This window comes from Polypterus senegalus, chromosome 14 (assembly GCF_016835505.1).
Source record: "Polypterus senegalus isolate Bchr_013 chromosome 14, ASM1683550v1, whole genome shotgun sequence".
In the NCBI taxonomy this organism is placed as follows: Eukaryota; Metazoa; Chordata; class Cladistia; order Polypteriformes; family Polypteridae; genus Polypterus; species Polypterus senegalus.
In genome coordinates this window covers 127,613,553-127,632,700 of record NC_053167.1, presented here as the reverse complement: position 1 = coordinate 127,632,700, position 19,148 = coordinate 127,613,553, and the positions used below count along the sequence as shown (strand labels likewise).

The 19,148-nt window shown below is 38.7% G+C and overlaps 1 protein-coding gene across 9 annotated transcripts in view; it reads left to right on the top strand.

Moving 5' to 3' along the window:
- The window catches only part of sgip1a (SH3GL interacting endocytic adaptor 1a), a 305,775-nt gene that overhangs the window by 109,821 nt on the left and 176,806 nt on the right, over positions 1–19,148 (top strand). For 6 of the 9 annotated variants that reach the window (XM_039735498.1, XM_039735495.1, XM_039735496.1 and 3 more), the window contains exons 2-5: positions 4,959–5,022; positions 8,750–8,924; positions 10,000–10,054; positions 15,796–15,977. In XM_039735498.1, the coding sequence (XP_039591432.1) occupies positions 4,959–5,022; positions 8,750–8,924; positions 10,000–10,054; positions 15,796–15,977 (476 nt within the window). The remainder of the gene's footprint in view (positions 1–4,958; positions 5,023–8,749; positions 8,925–9,999; positions 10,055–15,795; positions 15,978–19,148) is intronic. The other 3 variants (XM_039735501.1, XM_039735499.1, XM_039735502.1) reach the window with 1 other exon arrangement.

The following is a 19,148-nucleotide window of genomic DNA, read 5'->3' as shown; positions in this document are numbered from 1 at the left end:
ACGTTGTCGTTTCAGTCTCACATTTGTTCTGTTACCCGAGCAGCTTACTTTCACCTGCGTAACATTAATCGCCTGCGTCCATCTTTGTCAAATCACTCTACTGCTATTTTAGTCAACAGTTTGGTGACCTCCCGCCTGGACTATTGCAACTCACTTCTCTTTGGTCTGCCCCAAAAGTTACTACATAAACTTCAACTTGTTCAGAATTCGGCTGCTCGTATAATTACTAAAACACCCTACTCTGATCACATTACACCTGTTATTCAGCAGCTTCATTGGCTGCCAATAAAGTTTAGGGTCAACTATAAAATTTTAGTCCTTACATATAAGGTGTGAATGATAGGGGGCGCTCTCGCTCCCTTGAACCCCTGTCCACGACTCCAGACACCAGGTAAAAGTCCAAATGTTGACTTTATTTTTCTTCCACAGTGCACAAAGCACACTCTCTACCACAATACTCATATAATAAATCTCCAATACAATAAACCAATCCTCCAGCTCCCAGATGCGTTGCCACCCTTCCACCCAGCTCAGCTCGCCGTCTGGGAGCTCCCAGTCCTTTTATATCTCCTGACACGGAAGTGTTTCTGCCCAACAGTCCACAAGTCCTTATTCCTTCCGGGTCAGGGTAAATAGTCCTTTTCTTCAACCCGGAAGTCTGTCGCTCTTCCTGTGACGAACCTCCGGGTCACAGGGCACGAAGAAGCCCTCGGTCCTCCCTGCAGCTCCCTCCTGTGGCCCCCACGGCATCCAGTCTTCTGGGGACCTCCACGCTGCAAGGAGGGCTCCACCTGGCGGCTTGGGGGTATTGGCCGGGATAAATGGCCGGCCATCCATCACAAAGGCTATTCATAATCTTGCCCCTACATATCTCTCACAGCTCCTACAAGTCACTAAACCCTCTCGCATGCTCAGATCCTCTTCTTCCATCAACTTAAATAATCCACCAGCATGTCTTGTCCCGATGGGATATCGAGCGTTTAGCAGATCGGCACCCTCCTTATGAAACTCATTACCTGCCTACCTTAGGAACATGACTACCCTTCACCAATTTCAGGTTAATCTTAAAACTCATCTGTTCAAAATTGCTTATTCACTGTAATTGTTACTGGTGTTGTTTTATTTGGATTTTAATTTTTAAGTTAGGGTTAGGGTTAGGGTTAAACATTAAAAAATGTTTAATTTTTTATCTGATTGTACAGTGACCTTGGGTTTTTTGAAAGGCACTTCAAATAAAATGTATTATTATTATTATTATTATTATTAAAAGTTTCAAAGGTTTCACTGGTGCTCATGATGCTACTGGGGTAAACCTTTAATTCCCAGTGAGCCTGTATTTAGCGATAATAGGTTTAGAAAATGGAGGAAGAGATGTGAACATACGGTCTACTCTCCATCTCACATTAGCTGGGAGAATCAATACCGTCAAGTTCAGCATCCTTCCCAAGCTTCGTTTTCTATTTCAGAGCCTCCCCATCTACATTAATAAACCATTCTTTAAGAAATTATACACAAATTTAACCTCATTTATTTGGAATTCTAAACATCCACGCATTGAAAGGGTGACTCTGCTGTACAATAACCTAAAGCAGAAGGCGGCATGGCACTACCTAACTTTCAATTTTACTACTGGGCAGAAAATATACACATTATAAAGACCTGGAAATGGACACAAATTGATAAATATACACAAGCCTGGTCTGCAGTAGAGGCTTTGGCACCCAGTAAATACAAATTATTCTCCATACACTAATAATCCAATTGCCCTTCATTTACTCAAGAGTATGGAACCAATGTAGGAAGCACTTTAAGACAGAGAAGCTTTTATCTGTTGCACCGCTACATGACAACACTACACAGTATTGACGCAGACGTTCAGAATTTAAACACTTAAAAGAATTGAATATGGATAATGTTGCAGCCGCTGAAGTATAAGGCGAAGTCGAGCACGGGCAAAACGCATGCCGAAAGAAATCTCTCAGTCCAAAAGTTCATTTTTAAAGTATTTAGTGAAAGTTAAACGCAGATAATGCACACAAGAATAAAGGAAAAATAGTTACACACGTAGAATAAAAGGCAAAAATAAGGTAAAAGACGTATCTTCTATAATCTTACCATTTATTGAGAAACTTTAGTTATTTCTGTACTTAAAAGTTCTTCATTTCTTCTGTACGCCTTAAGCGTACGGCTTCGTGCTTATATAAGTGCGTTATCTTTACGTGTTACTTCACATACTCAAAGAGCCCGTAGGCGTGGGCACGAGCACGGTTTAAAACTGTATGCCCTCTATGCCTTACACATGGCAAGGCTGTCACTAACTGAAGAATAATGTTTTTAGTCAGAGCTGTTAGAAATGGAGGGCGGCACGGTGGCACAGTGGGTAGCACTGCTGCCTCACAGTAAGGAGACCCAGGTTTGCTTCCCGGATCCTCCCTGTGTGGAGTTTGCGTGTTCTCCCCGTGTCTGCGTGGGTTTCCTCCCACAGTCCAAAGATATGCAGGTTAGGTGCATTGGCGATCCTAAATTGTCCCTAATGTGTGCTTGGTGTGTGTGCCCTTCTGTGGGCTGGCGCCCTGCCTGGGGTTTGTTTCCTGCTTGTGCCCTGTGTGCTGGGATTGGCTCCAGCAGACCCCCGTGACCCTGTAGTTAGGATATAGCGGGTTGGATAAGAACATACCAATTCTACTCAACTTATGGGGGTTTTAGGAACCTCCCATAGATTATGCATTGTCATCTTAATATTATATTTATGAATCTTATATAACTATGAAAATGGCTCTTACAAATGTCTTCATAACTTATGAACAATCATGCTTCAAATTTAACTTCAACACAATTTTTTCACTACATTCAAATCAGAAACGTTGCTAAAAGGATCCTTGAAGACTCAGACAACGGCTCAATGATATATAAAAACACTTTAAAGTTCCTTCCTTTCAAAGATCTTAGGGAACTTTGGGGAAAGGTTCCTCCCCCACACTATGCGACTCTTCAATTCCACCCGGGGGAGTAAATGCTAACATTAATTTTATTTATTTATTTTTTTTCATTTTTATTACTATTTAATTTGATGTTGTTTCTTTGTATCAGTATACTGCTGCTGGATTATATGAATTTCCCCTTGGGATTAATAGAGTATCTATCTATCTATCTATCTATCTATCTATCTATCTATCTATCTATCTATCTATCTATCTATCTATCTATCTATCTATAATATAGTGCCTGTCATATCTATCTATCTATCATATCTATCTATCTATCTATCTATCTATCTATCTATCTATCTATCTATCTATCTATCTATCTATCTATCTATTATGGTATATAGAGTAAATCCTATCTATCTATCTATCTATCTATCTATTCACTTGCCATCTCTGAAAAGGAGAAGAAGGCAGCTATGCATAGAATACACTCCAGTTACATATGCGCGATGTATTCAGTCATTCAACTTAAAATCTTTTAGCGATCACATTGATTTCAAGATCTAACCATTTGAACGCTGCGATCGAGCTCCAGCCTGTCTAGGCCACATGTTTTGGGCCTGCACCAAATTAACATCATTCTGGTCTAATGTTTTTACCTGCCTATCAGACATCCTTGGTGTCACAATCACTCCTAACCCATTAACAGCCGTGTTTGGTGGACTTAAAGTGGAGAAGGACAAAAATATCGCAATTGCTTGTGGCTTTACTGCACTAACAGCACGTAGACTTGTCTTGCTCAACTGGTAGAATCCCAGCCCACCTGTTATAAGTAATTTGGTAATTTATGTTCTATACTACTTGAATTTAAAAAAAAAACTATTTCTCACTTAGAGGATCTGTATATATAGTATTCACGTGTATAAGTCGAGTCTTTAAACTCGAAAAATCGATCATAAAATCAGACCCCGACTTGTATGCCTGTGCAAAAATGCGACACTTAATTTTTTTATTTTTTTTTACATCTTCTTGCCTCCTCCAATCTCTCATCAGTTTCTCAGACACATTGAATTTTGTTGCAGAAGCGCAGTTTCCAATTTATTTCGCTACTTCAACAACTTTTAATTTAAAACCAGCTTCATATTTTCTTCTGATCGAACACTCCATTGTTCATCCATCGATAAGGGATGATCTTACAATAAAGGTGTATGAGGGTGTGAGATACAAAAAACACAAATCAGTGCAAACATCGCTTCAGAATAGTTCAAGTATTACCGTGTGGTCACGTAGGCAAAATACATAGAAATAAAAAGGCAGTGTGCTCTGGTTACTCTCTCAGGTGGGTGTTAACATATCATAATCCCTTGGACCAATAGCTTGAGTTTTTGTAATTCCACTTATACGTCCGACATTATAAAATACCGGAGATTATACAGTAAAATCAAGTCCTGACTTCTCTGCGGGAGAACTTAAATGCGAGTATATACGGTAATGAATTAAATCTTAGAACAAGCTTTTATATCAAAGAAACGGACATTCTTCCTTCTTTGTCATTTTTTAAGATTTGCTCATGCTGTTGACTATCCTCTCTTTCTTTCCTCCGGGGGTTGAATTCTGGTTGGTTAACTTCAACTTGATCATATGAAAAGTTATTTTCTTCAAATGAAATCAATAATAATAACAAAATGGGGAAGAGATTTATTTAAAAATTTGATTTCCAAATATTCCTTCATTCCATTTCGGCAGGCAGTTCCCTTCGTGTGTGTGGCTTACTTTGTGATACCGAGCCACACAGCAGCCTTCTTGAATTCAAATTTTAATGACTGTTATATGCAATAATTAAAAAGACTCTCTTTAAAAATATGATGATGTAACAGGGCTGTGGCAATTATGTGAAATCTGCATTTAGCTTTCTCTTAGGTTGCATTAGTGAAAGTCCAGAAGAAAAGCACCTACTGTGGTTGCTAGAATTCACACTGGACATTGTGGCCCGGGGCTAAATGCTCTTTGTCTTCTCTCTTTCTCCAACAGGACTGAAAAAACGTACAAGAAAGGCGTTTGGTATACGAAAGAAAGAGAAGGATACTGATTCAACGTAAGTGACAGATCAGCTGCCTGCACTGCATTTATTCGTCGGACATAGAAGGTGATGGGGAACAAATTTGTATATACAGTAAGAGTTTTCTTTGGTGAGAAAGAAACTGCTTCGTATTTATAATTTATATGCTTATTCTCAACTATTCATACTCCTCAATACCTGACCTTCCAGGATTCCTGAACTGATACAAAGATTAAACAAATTGTAAGGGCAATTTGAAAATGACGTGGTAACTGCTACCGATAGAAGCTGATGCAATACCATGCGTTTGCAATGGCTTATGGATAGTCTGATCATGCACAGTGCTGCCCTCTGCCGTTTGTCTAGTTGAAGACAAAGTCAACTGAATATGGACACTCCACTGCAGGATTTCACCATTGTTTAACAACACACCATAGTGAGATTTGTTTTGGGCAGAAGGAGTGAAACCTGCTGAAATTCACCAAAGAGTGTTGGTTTAGTACGGAAGTGACAAGAGCAGACGCTGTAATTAGGCGGTTACTGCTTCATTTTAAAATTGCCTTTACTATTTGAGTTAGCCTGGTGATTTGATAATTCTTCAAATGCCTCCTAAAATAAAGTTGTCCACACACCAGACCTATTAGGACTTGACCAAATGTGTACAGCATGTTTATGATTTTTTAATGAATGCATCTTATGGTATTTGGAATCCAACTGCCTCAAAAAGAAGAGTACATATATTATTCTTCATCTCTTTCCTGCATGTATATTACATCAAGAGTGTTGTAATAGTACTCTTTATAAAAGACCTGGCCTTAAATCACTTCTCAGAGCACAAGTGCCACCCTCTCCTATGGTGAAAAGTGCTAAGTAAAACAAATAGTAATTAATGAGCTTCAAATGTCTCTTCCATTTTTTGAGAAGTTTCTATCACCAGCAGCTGAAGAATCCTGCTTTCAATTTTTGGTTTACTGATCAGTGGGTGTTAGGAGCGAAGCTATGCAGGGGGGTTTGGGGGGAGTTGAGATCTGTACTCTAGCAATCGCATTGATCAGAGTCCCCCGGGCATTGCACACCTATTCCTAGAGCCAGCCCCGTACTTGTGTACTTATGGTACTGAACTGTGATTTCATAATAACTAGCCGTGGACCCCCTAGGCTTTTATTTCTTTTCTTTTTTTTTTTTTTTTTTTCAAAAATGTTGATTGTAGTTTAGTTTTATTCTCTCCTCTTTCATCAGCTGGTTATTTCTTATTTATAAAGTTAGTGAAATTTCTGTTACCATAATTTGTTTATGTTAATCATTCAGATTACTTTTCTGATAGAAAGATATATACATATGAAAAGCACTATATAATAGATAGATAGATAGATAGATAGATAGACATGAAAGGCAATATACAATAGATAAATAGATAGATACGAAAGGCACTATATAATAGATAGACAAGTATGAAAGGTACTATATAACAGATAGACATATAGACAGATGGATAGATATGAAAGGCACTATATAATAGAAAGATAGACATATAGATAGATAGATGGATAGATATGAAAGGAACTATATAATAGATAGATAGAAAGATATGAAAGGTACTATATAATAGATAGATAGATAGATAGATAGATATGAAAGGCACTATATAATAGATAGATATGAAAGGTATTATATAATAGATAGATATTATATATAATAGATAGATAGACAGATAGATAGATAGATAGATAGATAGATAGATAGATAGATAGATAGACATGAAAGGCACTATATAATAGAAAGATATGAAAGGTAGTATAAATATACTGTAGATAGATAGATAGATGAAAGGCACTATATAATAGATAGGAAAGGCAGTATATAATAGATAGACAGATATATAGATAGATAGATGGATAGATATGAAAGGAACTATATAATAGATAGATAGATAGATAGATAGATAGATAGATAGATAGATAGATAGATAGATATGAAAGGATAGTATATAGATAGATAGATAGATAAATAGATAGATAGATGAAAGGCAGTATATATAGATAGATAGGATAGATAGATAGATAAATAGATAGATAGATAGATAGATAGATAGAGAAAGATAGATAGATAGATAGACAGATAGATATGAAAGGCACTATATAATAGATAGACAAGTATGAAAGGTACTATATAACAGATAGACATATAGACAGATGGATAGATATGAAAGGCACTATATAATAGAAAGATATGAAAGATAGTATATAATAGATAGATAGATAGATAGATAGATAGATAGATAGATAGATAGATAGATAGATATATAGATAGATAGATAGATAGATAGATAGATAGATAGATAGATAGATATGAAAGGAATTATATAATAGATAGATAGACAGATGGATAGATATGAAAGGAACTATATAATAGATAGATAAATAGATAGATAGATATGATAGATATATAGATAGATAGATAGATAGATAGATAGATAGATAGATAGATAGATAGATAGATAGATAGATAGATATGAAAGGTACTATATAATAGATAGATAGACATATAGACAGATGGATAGATATGAAAGGCACTACATAAAAGATACTGTAGATAGATAGATAGATGAAAGGCACTATATAATAGATAGGAAAGGCAGTACATAATAGATAGACAGATAGATATGAAAGGCAGTATATAATAGATAGATATGAAAGGCACTATATGATTGATAGATAGATAGATATGAAAGGCAGTATATTATAGATAGATAAATAGATAGATAGATATGAAAGGCAGTATATGATAGATAGATAGATAGATAGATAGATAGATAGATAGATATGAAAGGCACTACATAAAAGAAAGATATGAAAGGTACTATATAATAGATAGATAGATAGATAGACATGAAAGGAACTATATAAAAGATAGATAGATAGATAGATAGATAGATAGATATGAAAGGCAGTATATGATAGATAGATCATAAGAGAGTAGCTGCTGCTGCTGCAGTCTGATAACAGACTTGTTGGTGGCAGTAAAATGTGGTCACCTCTGCCCAGGTGTACCACAGGTTTACATTCAAAGACATAGCATTTGGGTAGAGCAGGTCCAGCTGGTTGTGCCCACAAAGAGAACAATGCTGAGTGATGTTTGTTCCTTCCAGTTTTCCCCTGGTGTGGATATTCACAGGTATTCTAAGATCAGAATGATCCATCATTACAGTGCTGGTATCAGAGTAAATCATTTCTGTTGCTAACTTAATAAACATTAAAACAGGATGCTGTGATCATGCACAAATTCACTCAGTATATCAATGTCTGAATTAAACATTTTTGTTCTAATTGTAATGTGAGTTAACCATAATTTTTTGTTTATGGGTAGAAATTTGAAGTGCATTAAAAAATAAATATGTTAAAAGTGGAAGGGTTCTGAGAATGTACTCAGTGAAGAGTGCTATAAAACTTTTTTAAATTGAACAATTGTCAGTGACCATGAGTTGGCCTGTTTGAACCAGCACTCAAATAACAGGAAATATATCTGTAAAGATATGTTCTGTGTAAACAGAATTATTTGCATACTGAAAGTTGCTAGGTAAATTCTAGTTGTATTTAAATAAGTTTAGAGCTTTTTTAATTTCAGAAAAACCGTATCTGATAGCTTACATTAGAAATGGAAATAGACTTCAGTAATGTATATTTTTAAAATTGTTCTTTTGATGTAAATGTATATGTACTGATCAATTAATTGTATTTATTTACCTGCTTATTTATGTTTTTAGGGGATCACCGGACAGAGATGGTAATGTAAGTATACACATGAGAATATACAGTGGCAAAAGAACTGTGATTAATTGGATCTGGTTATTAAAAATGCAGTCTGTTTACTCTCTTTTTAAGAAAAAGACAAATGGAGCACCAAACGGATTTTACTCGGAAATTGACTGGGAAAGATACGTAAGTCATCTGATAAGTATACATGAATAGTTTTATATATATGTATATATATTCATAGCATCCGTAGTCTGAGTCTCGATCTGATTGTATGGGTGGTTACCTACCAGGTTCGATCCCCGTGAAGGGTGCAGTGGAGTCTGTACGCCTGATGAGCCCAAATAAGGGCGAAATACGTGTCGCGTACACTTTACATTATTTGACAGTAAACCAATATATATATATTATATGTGGAACATGGCCCGGACACAGACAGACAGACATCATTTTTAGCACCCACACATGTTTATTTACAGTTATTATTTACAAGGTGCACACACAGCCCCCAAAACTCCCCAAAAGTCCAGGCCTCACAATGCCTCTTTCAATCTTCAGGCCGCCGACACTCCTCTCCACCAAGACCTTGTCCTCTACACTCCCGACTACAGCCATCAAATGGAGGGAGACAGCCCCTTTTATTCCCACCCCGACGTGCTCCAGGTGCCTCCCGATTAGCTTCTGCCGGCACTCCCCAGTGTGGCAGAAGTACCGGCTGTGCACCCGGAAGCACTCGGAGTGTCTCTGGTCTTCTTCCCCCACAGCACTTCCACCACACCAGGGCTCCACAGGCATTGGGGCGCCCCCTGGCGGTTACCACGGGCCCCTATAGGGTTGAGCTTCTAAGCTCAGTTCCCATGGTCCCCAAAGCCACCAAGGCAGTTGCCCCCACGTAGTCTGGGGGAGGCGTAAGCCCTCCTCTGGTCCTCCGGGGCGTCCCGGCTGGTTACCACCCCAGCCACCAGTGACTATATATATATATATATATATATATATATATATATATATATATATATATATATATATATGTATATATATGTATGTATGTATATATATGTATATATATATATATATGTATGTATGTATATGTATGTATATATATGTATGTATGTTTGTGTATATATATGTATATATATATATATATTTTCTGGCTTTGGACATTTATTTATTTATTTGTGGAGTTTCTATGATGGATGCTAAGATTATTAATGGACTTCGTAAAAGTCATCCCTATTGACCATGATCACTTCTTTCTTCCCAGAATTCCCCAGAAGTTGACGAAGAAGGTTACAGTATTCGACCAGAGGATTCTGCCTATATCCTTTTCAAACTCTAATCTGCCTATTTAAAACTTAGTAATAAAAAGTTCACCCTCAAAAGGGTGTGAAGAAGCGAGGTTATTGAAGCTGATGGATTAGACAAATCTGTTTCAGCTGGATTTGTTTAAATTTTATTACCACGCTTATTTTAACTTCACCCGTTTGTTGTCTGCTACAAATCTTGTAATCGATATTTAACCCACTTCCTATTGTCTAAATGACTTGAAATTTTGCGCTCTTACTTCTGATGACAATACAAGAATCAATAATCAGTTTCACTAATTGATCAATTAATCCATGTTAATTAAGAAATTTAATTTTCATATGAAGAATAGTCTCTGCTTAAGCTGCTGCCCCGGCGACCCGACCTCGGATAAGCGGTAGAGGATGGATGGATGGATATGAAGAATAGTTGGAGATTTCACCAATAGATGGTGCTAGTAACGAATAGAAATATTAAAGGAAGTGTTAAAATATTGATTATACTAAAACAAACACAAGACTAAAAAGTTGAAAATAATATATATATAAAAAATACTTTTTAAAAACCACGCTTACATTAAGTTAAAAAGTGTACTAAAGCATAAAAAATGAATCTCTTATACATTACTTGTAAAATTAAAGCGTGGGTGCTTTTCATCAATCAACATTCAAAAAACACTTCTTAAAATCTTAACAAAAGTGCCCACCTTTAATTTTACGAGTGATGTATGAGAGACTTATTTTTGACTTTTTAATATACTTTTTAACTTAATATTAACGTGGTTTTTAAAAATGACTTTTTTATATGTATATTATTATATAGTGCCGCTTGATAAAGGACATTAAGTGCTTTCCTTATAGTATTCACCTTGAAAGAAGAAGATGAAGGTTTGTGAATGAAGTGGAAAGTGAGGGCATTCATTATGAAAATTATTGATAATAAAGCAAATAAAGTTTTTGATACTCACTGTCAGATACACAATACTATATTAAAAATGTGATTTGTAATAATCCACAATGGAACGCACTGGAGATCATTATCATTTCTGTGGAAAGTGTCGTGTGATAACACTTACTATAAAATGCGTCATATAAAGTAAAAATTCATAAGTAGAATAGATCCCGATAGCTCTCATTAAGCTTTGAGATTCAACTTGCCATGAAAGGTACTATATCCATCCATTTTCCAACCCATTGAATCCAAACACAGGGTCACGTGAGCCAATCCCAGCCAACACAAGGACCAATCCCGGGCAGGGCGCCAACCCACCGCAGGACACACGCCAAGCACACACTAGGGACAATTTAGAATCGCCAATCCACCTAACCTGCATGTCTTTAGACTGTGGGAGGAAACCCACACAGACACGGGGAGAACATGCAAACTCCATGCAGGGAGGACCTGGGAAGCGAACCCGGGTCTCCTAACTGCGAGGCAGCAGCACTACCATTGTGCCACCCTGAAAGGTACTATATAAAAGAGTTAATTTGTATTATATGAGACAGGCCATTATTAAACACACCAAGTTATTTGTATTAAGGTCACTATGAAAGGCACTTGTTTTATCATGGCCTGGTCCTACTGTGGCCCTATTGTCTCCATTTTACCTCTTTTTACGCAGACCTTAACAACACTTGCCGAGTCTCCTACTCTACTCTCAGACTCTGTAGTTCAGCACTCCCCTCATTCCTTTGACACCTGTAACTCCAGGCAATTAGACCGAGTATCTAAACAGACAGTAGGAAAGTTAACACATTTTTTATTATAACCAGTGCCATAAACAGAAGCAACTCGAACATGACTTTGAAAACCATACAACCTGATAGTGCTAAATGTGTAGCTTTTAGGTGGGACATAAATTTGTGGTTACAATCGATTGTTTTCTGGTCAGGTTTTCATCTGGTCTGAGAGAGCCTGAACTTTTTTGCTACCCCTGCCTTTATGATATCCCAATTCACCCCTTTTTTTATGTAGACCTTAACAGAATGCCCCAAATCCCATTATCTAACCACACTTTCTGGCACTGTAGTTCAGCATTGCCCACTAGAATGTGGCTTTGCAAACCATTCAGCTTGATGGTGCTAAATGTGTAGTTCAAGTAGCACATAAACTTGTAGTTATAATCAGTTGTTTCTGGTCATCATCTGGTCTAAGAGAGCCTGAAGTTCTTTGTTACCCCTGCCTTTATGATGGTCCAATTTACCCCTTTTTATGTAGACCTTAACAGAATACCCCAAATCCCATGTAGCTTTGCAAACCATTCAGCTTGATGGTGCTAAATGTGTAGTTCAAGTAGCACATAAACTTGTAGGTTTAATCAATTATTTCGGGTCAGCTAACTTCAGGTCATCATCTGGTCTAAGAGAGCCCAAAGTTCCTTGCTGCCCCATGTCTTTATGATAGTCCCAATTTCCTTGATGTTCCTCCCAGACCAACGGGATATCGTAAAGTGCCAGGTGACTCCCTGCTTCATTCCAGTCCCGTTTTCAGAGTGACTCATCCACATTTCGATTTCCCATTCATCTCAGCCACCTGTATTCCCCCAGGAGAGCTGGCCGGTCAGTTACAACCAAATCGATGCAAAGCCTTAAATCCTCTCAGTGCAGCACTTAACAAAGCTCTTATCTGATCTGGCAAGTCGTGAGTGTCTCAGTGCAGAGACTCGCTCATACAGCTTCCTTACATTAGACATTAACATTTTAAAATATGATATTCTTAGACATTAAATTATGTTCCCCATTGTGTATATGTCCTGTATAAAATCTGATTCATGGTATGGCTCACTGAGAAAACCGTTATATGTGATTTAATCTAATTTATGGAAGACACTACAATATTAACTAAAGCTTGTTTTTAATTCTTCATAATAATGTTTTTTGAAAGGCACTACATCCATCCATCCATTTTCCAACCCGCTGAATCCGAATACAGGGTCACGGGGGTCTGCTGGAGCCAATCCCAGCCAACACAGGCCACAAGGCAGGAACCAATCCAGGGCAGAGTGCCAACCCACCACAGGACACACACAAACACACCCACACACCAAGCACACACTAGGGCCAATTTAGAATCGCCAATCCACCTAACCCGCATGTCTTTGGATTGTGGGAGGAAACCAGCGGAAACCCACGAGACACGGGAGAACATGCAAACTCCACGCAGAGAGGACCCGGGAAGCGAACCCGGGTCTCCTAACTGCGAGGCGGCAGCGCTACCACTGCGCCACCGAAGGCACTACATGACATCATCAATTATATCATTTAGAAGCAACATTTAGGAGCTTGTGTTATTGACCAATTGTACACCCAATTGTCCCATTATGTCTTAACATCAGAACACTTTAACGGATCTGACTCGACTGTTGTAAGTGACATCGTTATCGTCCCCTAAAGACTTTCTGATCTAAATGGATAGGCTGCTTGGGTTCTCTTCCTTTTATTAACTTGATGGTTTTGTCTCACTGCTGCCACAAGACCCTAAAGAGATTGAAAGAGAAAGAGAGCGTCCATGTGTGGCTGAGTGAAGCCCGTGAGCAGCTTATGTAGGAATTATGCCACTGTGTATTTATCTTCTGCCTGCCAGTTGGCTGGGGTGGAGTTTGGAGCCATCTCTTCTGTCGTGCTACTAAAAAAGAAAAAAGCCGGAAGCTTCCAAGCTATGATGTGTTTAGTGTTCATTTTAAAAGTCGTCACGGGCAGCATAAAGAACGGGGTTGCAAGTGGGAGGCGTTAAGTCTGCTGTCTGTCTTTTATTTCCTTTGTCTTAATAAGATTTGCAATTTGCACACAATTGGCAAGTGGCTAATCCCAGCAGATAGGACGGGAGCTCAAAAAATGAATGAATGGCTGGATGATTTGGTTTGTGTGGAGCTTCAGCTTTAGGGTCGGGGTATTACTGGCTGCTACACTCTGTATAAACCAACTAGACGGAAGACCCAAAATATGAGACGGGTGCTGTGATAGGACGACTTTGCTGGTTATATTTATAGTGTGCAATACAACTCCATATACTCTCTTTCTCTGTGGAACAAGCATATTCTGGCAGTTTATGGCGTACATAAAAGACTTTGTGCTTGGCATTCAGCTCGGTCCTGCCTTAATAAACTTGTCTCCATAAAAGAAGTGGGAGTTCAGGGTGTTGTGTGTAGATGGGTGCAGAATTAGCACAGACACAGGAAGCAGAGGGTGATGGTGCGAGGAACCTCATCAACAACAACATTTATTTATATAGCTCATTTTCATACAAAAAGTAGCTCAAAGCGCTTTACATAATGAAGAAAAGAAAAATAAAAGACAAAATAAGAAAACATTATTTAACATAGAAAAGGAGTAAGGTGCGATGGCCAGGGTGGATAGAAAAAACAAAAAAAAACTCCAAACGGCTGGGGAAAAAAATAAAATCTGCAGGGGTTCCAGGCCACGGGACTGAACTGGCCGATGTTAAGAGTGGTGTCCAGCAGGGGTCAGTGCTGGGGCTGCTGCTATTTTTAATATATATTTAAATGATTTAGATAGGAATAGAAGTAACAAGCTGGTTACGACTGCAGATGATACCAAGATTAGGTGGATTAGCAGATAATTTGGAATCCGTTATATCATTACAGAAGGACTTGGATAGCATACAGGCTTGTGGCAGATGAAATTTAATGTCAGTAAATGTAAAGTATTACACATAGGAAGTAAAAGTGTTAGGTTTGAATACACAATGGGCAGTCGGAAAATTGAGAGTACACCTTATGAGAAGGATTTAGGGAAGCTATCGTCTTCCCGACAGTGTTCAGAAGCCATTATGAAGGCTAACAGAATGTCAGCTTATATAGCGCCTTGATGTGTGGAGTACAAGTCACAGGAGGTTCTGGTCAGGCTTTATAACACACTGGTGAGGCCTCATCTGGAGTCCTGTGTGCAGTTTTGGTCTCCAGGCTACAAAAAGGACAGAGCAGCACTAGAGAAGGTCAGGAGAAGAGCGACGAGGCTGATTCAGGGGCTACAGGGGATGAGTTATGAGGAAAAGATTAAAAGAGCTGAGCCTTTACAGTTTAAGCAAAAGAAGATTAAGAGGTGACCTGAGTGAAGTGTTTAAAATTATGAAGGGAATCAGTGCAGTGAATCGAGACTTGTATTTTAAAATGAGTTCATCAACATGGGGACACAGTTGGAAACTTGTTAAGGGTAAATTTCGCACAAACATTAGGAAGTTTTTCTTTACACAAAGAACGATAGACACTTGGAATAAGCTACCAAGTAGTGTGGTAGACAGTAAGACGTTAGGGACTTTCAAAACTCGACTTGATGTTTTCTTGGAAGAAATAATTGGACAGGACTGGTGAGCTTTGTTGGGCTGAATGGCCCGTTCTCGTCCAGAGTGTTCTAGTGTTCTAATGTATGTTTGATTTGAAAGAGGTCAAGTTGCACCGCTCCTATAGAGCATCTAATATTCCTCGTACAATCTACATATTCTAAATCTCAAGAGTAGAATATGCTAATGTACCCCACAATCACATACATGTCATCATACCCCTTTAAAGCATAAATTAAAGTGACAGTGACCAAATGTGATGCTTACAGCTCTGCACACCATAATCCCGAGCTCTGACATCTTTAGCCACAGGCAGGCGGCACCGGAAAACAATCCTTCAAGTCACAGGGACATGGAATTTGTGTTCAAGTTTAATGACTTCCATTTTTTTCTCTTCTTCTGTAATTATTTTGCCAATTTTCCAGATGAATAATTATCTCCTTTAACTGACAGTCACCTACTTCCAAAGGAAAGCACTTTTTTTCCTCCAGTGAGTCGGAAGAGGAAGAAGATCACAGAAGAAAGTTTAAAATTAAAATCCGACCATTGCAAGCCAAGGATGGCTTAAACGATAGCGGCGTTTCGGTTGACGAACTGAAAGCCTCCATTGGCAACATTGCATTGTCGTCCTCTCCAGTGGTGAGTTTTTCCCCCGTGTGTTCTTTGTGGGTGATGTCTGTGTGAAGTAACTATACATTTAATGTCTAAGTCGTAGCACAGCAAAAATGGTGCGGCTGTTTAGCGATTGGAAATTTGCTGGCCTCACAACTGGAATAGGCAGTCTTTGTTCAGAAATCACATTCGTGAATGTTGTCTCTCACGCCATACACAGGATTCGTTTTTAACATAAAAATACATCTAAATGTAAAGGTGATTTTTTTTTTTTCCTGTTCATTTTTGGACTCAGTACAGGATGGCAAGAAATAGAATAATGTCTTGTTGAAATTCCCGCTTCCCAGTTCTGCTGTTCTTGGGAACCAAATGTACACAAAAGACGTCAAAATGTTCAGTAGAACCAAATCTAATGAAAGGGCTTTACTCAATTTGTACTGAGTATCTAACATTTTATTATGCTGCTAAACTGTGCCAAGTTTTATTTGGACGGAGTAATTTGTTTTTATCCAAAGACAGGACATCCTGACAAATTGGGTTCAGGGATGCCTACAATGTGTAAGTCCGTTGCAGTTATCCTAGTGAAATCTTCACCTCTTATCGTACTTTTATCTTATTTGTTCTCCTACTGTTGCTTATAACTCTATTCAGATTTCATTTGGACGGACTCACTTATTTTTTTGTTACGTACATTGTCTTGCATCCTCTCCCACACGACACACACAGAAATCAATCTGAAAGTGGCCAAATGGTGTCTAAGGTCTACTAAAAATTTGTCAATCCCAATAAAACACATAAAGTTGTATGACCAGTAAGGGGGGCACTTCAGACCCCCAAGCCTCAGACATAACTACAAGTCTCAGTTTACGACATTGTTTTCCATAGAATCAAAGCACTCAGATTCCTTGTTCCTCCCTGCTGTCCTTACGATCAAGCTTTGCCCACCGCCTCCAAGCTCTGACTCCCCGATTAAGGCAGAGCGGGCGTTTTTCCGCTGGACCCCACAGTACATCTGGTGGAAGAACATTACACCCAGGACCAGCCCAGGTGGTACAGTCATTTTCAACTTGCCTTCTGCTGGGATCCCGAGGAACTCAACAGGGTTGCCCTCCTGACGTACAGCTCCCATGTAGCTCTGTGTTTGCCCAAACACTGCCATCTAGTGTACTGGAGGAACAGTTGCTCTCGAAAGGCAGCCCTCCTGTGTCCATCAGCTATTCCTGCCACCTAACCTGGTTGAGGTGCTGATTCATCTTGACCGTCTCTCCACAGTGGCAGCCTTCTGGCTGGGTATACACCACACCTTCTGTCCTGGTCAGGGTATCAGTTAATCAATGTCTATCACATTAGAAAGGGCAGAGAGGAGAAAGATCAGGTTGATGTATGGAGTGTCATAAAGTAATGGGAAGATAGATGGTGAGAGGTGCCGTACTGAGGAGAAACAAACAAAGGGTTCAAGCATGTGGAGCAAAAGGCAGAGAATGACTGGGTGAAGATGTGCGCCATGATGTAGATGGAGGAGATGAAGACATCATGTGGTTGGTGGAGGTGTCAGATGATGTGAATACTAGCTGTGCTACCCGTTGAAATCTAAACAATGTAGACTTAAGCGTTAATGTTTGCAAGTGCACCATGCAATGCTTATGTTTATGTTATATGCCATTTGATATGGGATTCATAAAAGCAGTGTTAATGTTTGCAATGGAATGATAAATGCAATGTATTTTTATTTCTGCAAATGTTTTTGATGCGCCATCTGTTGGAGTGACAAATGCAATGCATATGGCCCTGTAATATACCAGTTGGAATGGAAACCGTAAAAGCAGTGCTAATGTCTGTGATGTACCATCTATTGGAGTGACAAAAGCAATGCTTTTTATTACGACAAATGTTTGTGATGGTCCATGTGTTGGGGTAACCAATACAATGAAGAGGTGTCTGCTATATACTATTTGGTATGGTATTCATTAATGTGATCTACTGGAATGATAAATGCAATGAATTTTATCACTAAAAATGTTTGTGGCTTCTGTTGGAATGGCAAATGCATTGCATATGTCTCTGTCAAGTGCCATTTGGTATGAGATTTGCAAAAGCAGGGTTATGCGCCATCTGTTGGAATGACAAATGCAATACATGTACAGTATCTTTGTTACAGTCATATGAAAAAATTTGGGAACCCATCTTAATTTTTTGGATTTATGTTTCTCATTGGCTGAGCTTTCAAAGTAGCAACTTCCTTTTAATATATGACATGCCTTATGGAAACAGTAGGATTTCAGCAGTGACATTAAGTTTATTGGATTAACAGAAAATATGCAATATGCATCATAACAAAATTAGACAGGTGCATAAATGTGGGCACCCCAACAGAGATATGACATCAATACTTAGTTGAGCCTCCTTTTGTAAATCTATAACAGAGCCTCTAGACGCTGTCCTCCTATAGCATTTAATGAGTGTCTGGACTCTGGATGGAGGTCTTTCTGACCATTCTTCATACAAAATCTCTCCAGTTCAGTTCAATTTGAAGGACAGCCTGCTTCAAATCATCTCATAAATTTTTGATGATATTCAAGTCAGTGGACTGTGACAGCCATTCCAGAACATTGTACTTCGCCTCAGCATGAATGCCTTTGTAGATTTCGAACTGTGTTTTGGCTCATTGTCTTGCTGGAATATCCAACCCTGCGTAACTTCAACTTTGTGACTGATGTTTGAACATTATCCTGAAGAATTTGTTGATATTGGGTTGAATTTATCCGATCTTCGACTTTAACAAGGGCTCCAGTCCCTGAACTAGCCATACAGCCCCACAGCATGATGGAACCTCCACCAAATTTGACAGGAGGTAGCAGGTGCTTTTCTTTGAATGCAGTGTTCTTCTTCCACCATGCAAAGCACTTTTTGTTCTGACCAAATAACTCAATTTTTGTCTCATCAGTCCAAAGCACTTTGTTCCAAAATGAATCTGGCTTGTCTAAATGAGCATTGGCATACAAGTGACTCTGTTTGTGGCGTGAGTGCAGAAAGGGCTTCTTTCTCATCACCCTGCCATACAGATGTTCTTTGTGCAAATTGCTCTGAATTGTAGAACGATGTACAGATACACCATCTGCAGCGAGATGTTCTTGCAGGTCTTTGGAGGTGATCTGTGGGTTGTCTGTAACCATTCTCACAATCCTGCTCATATGCCGC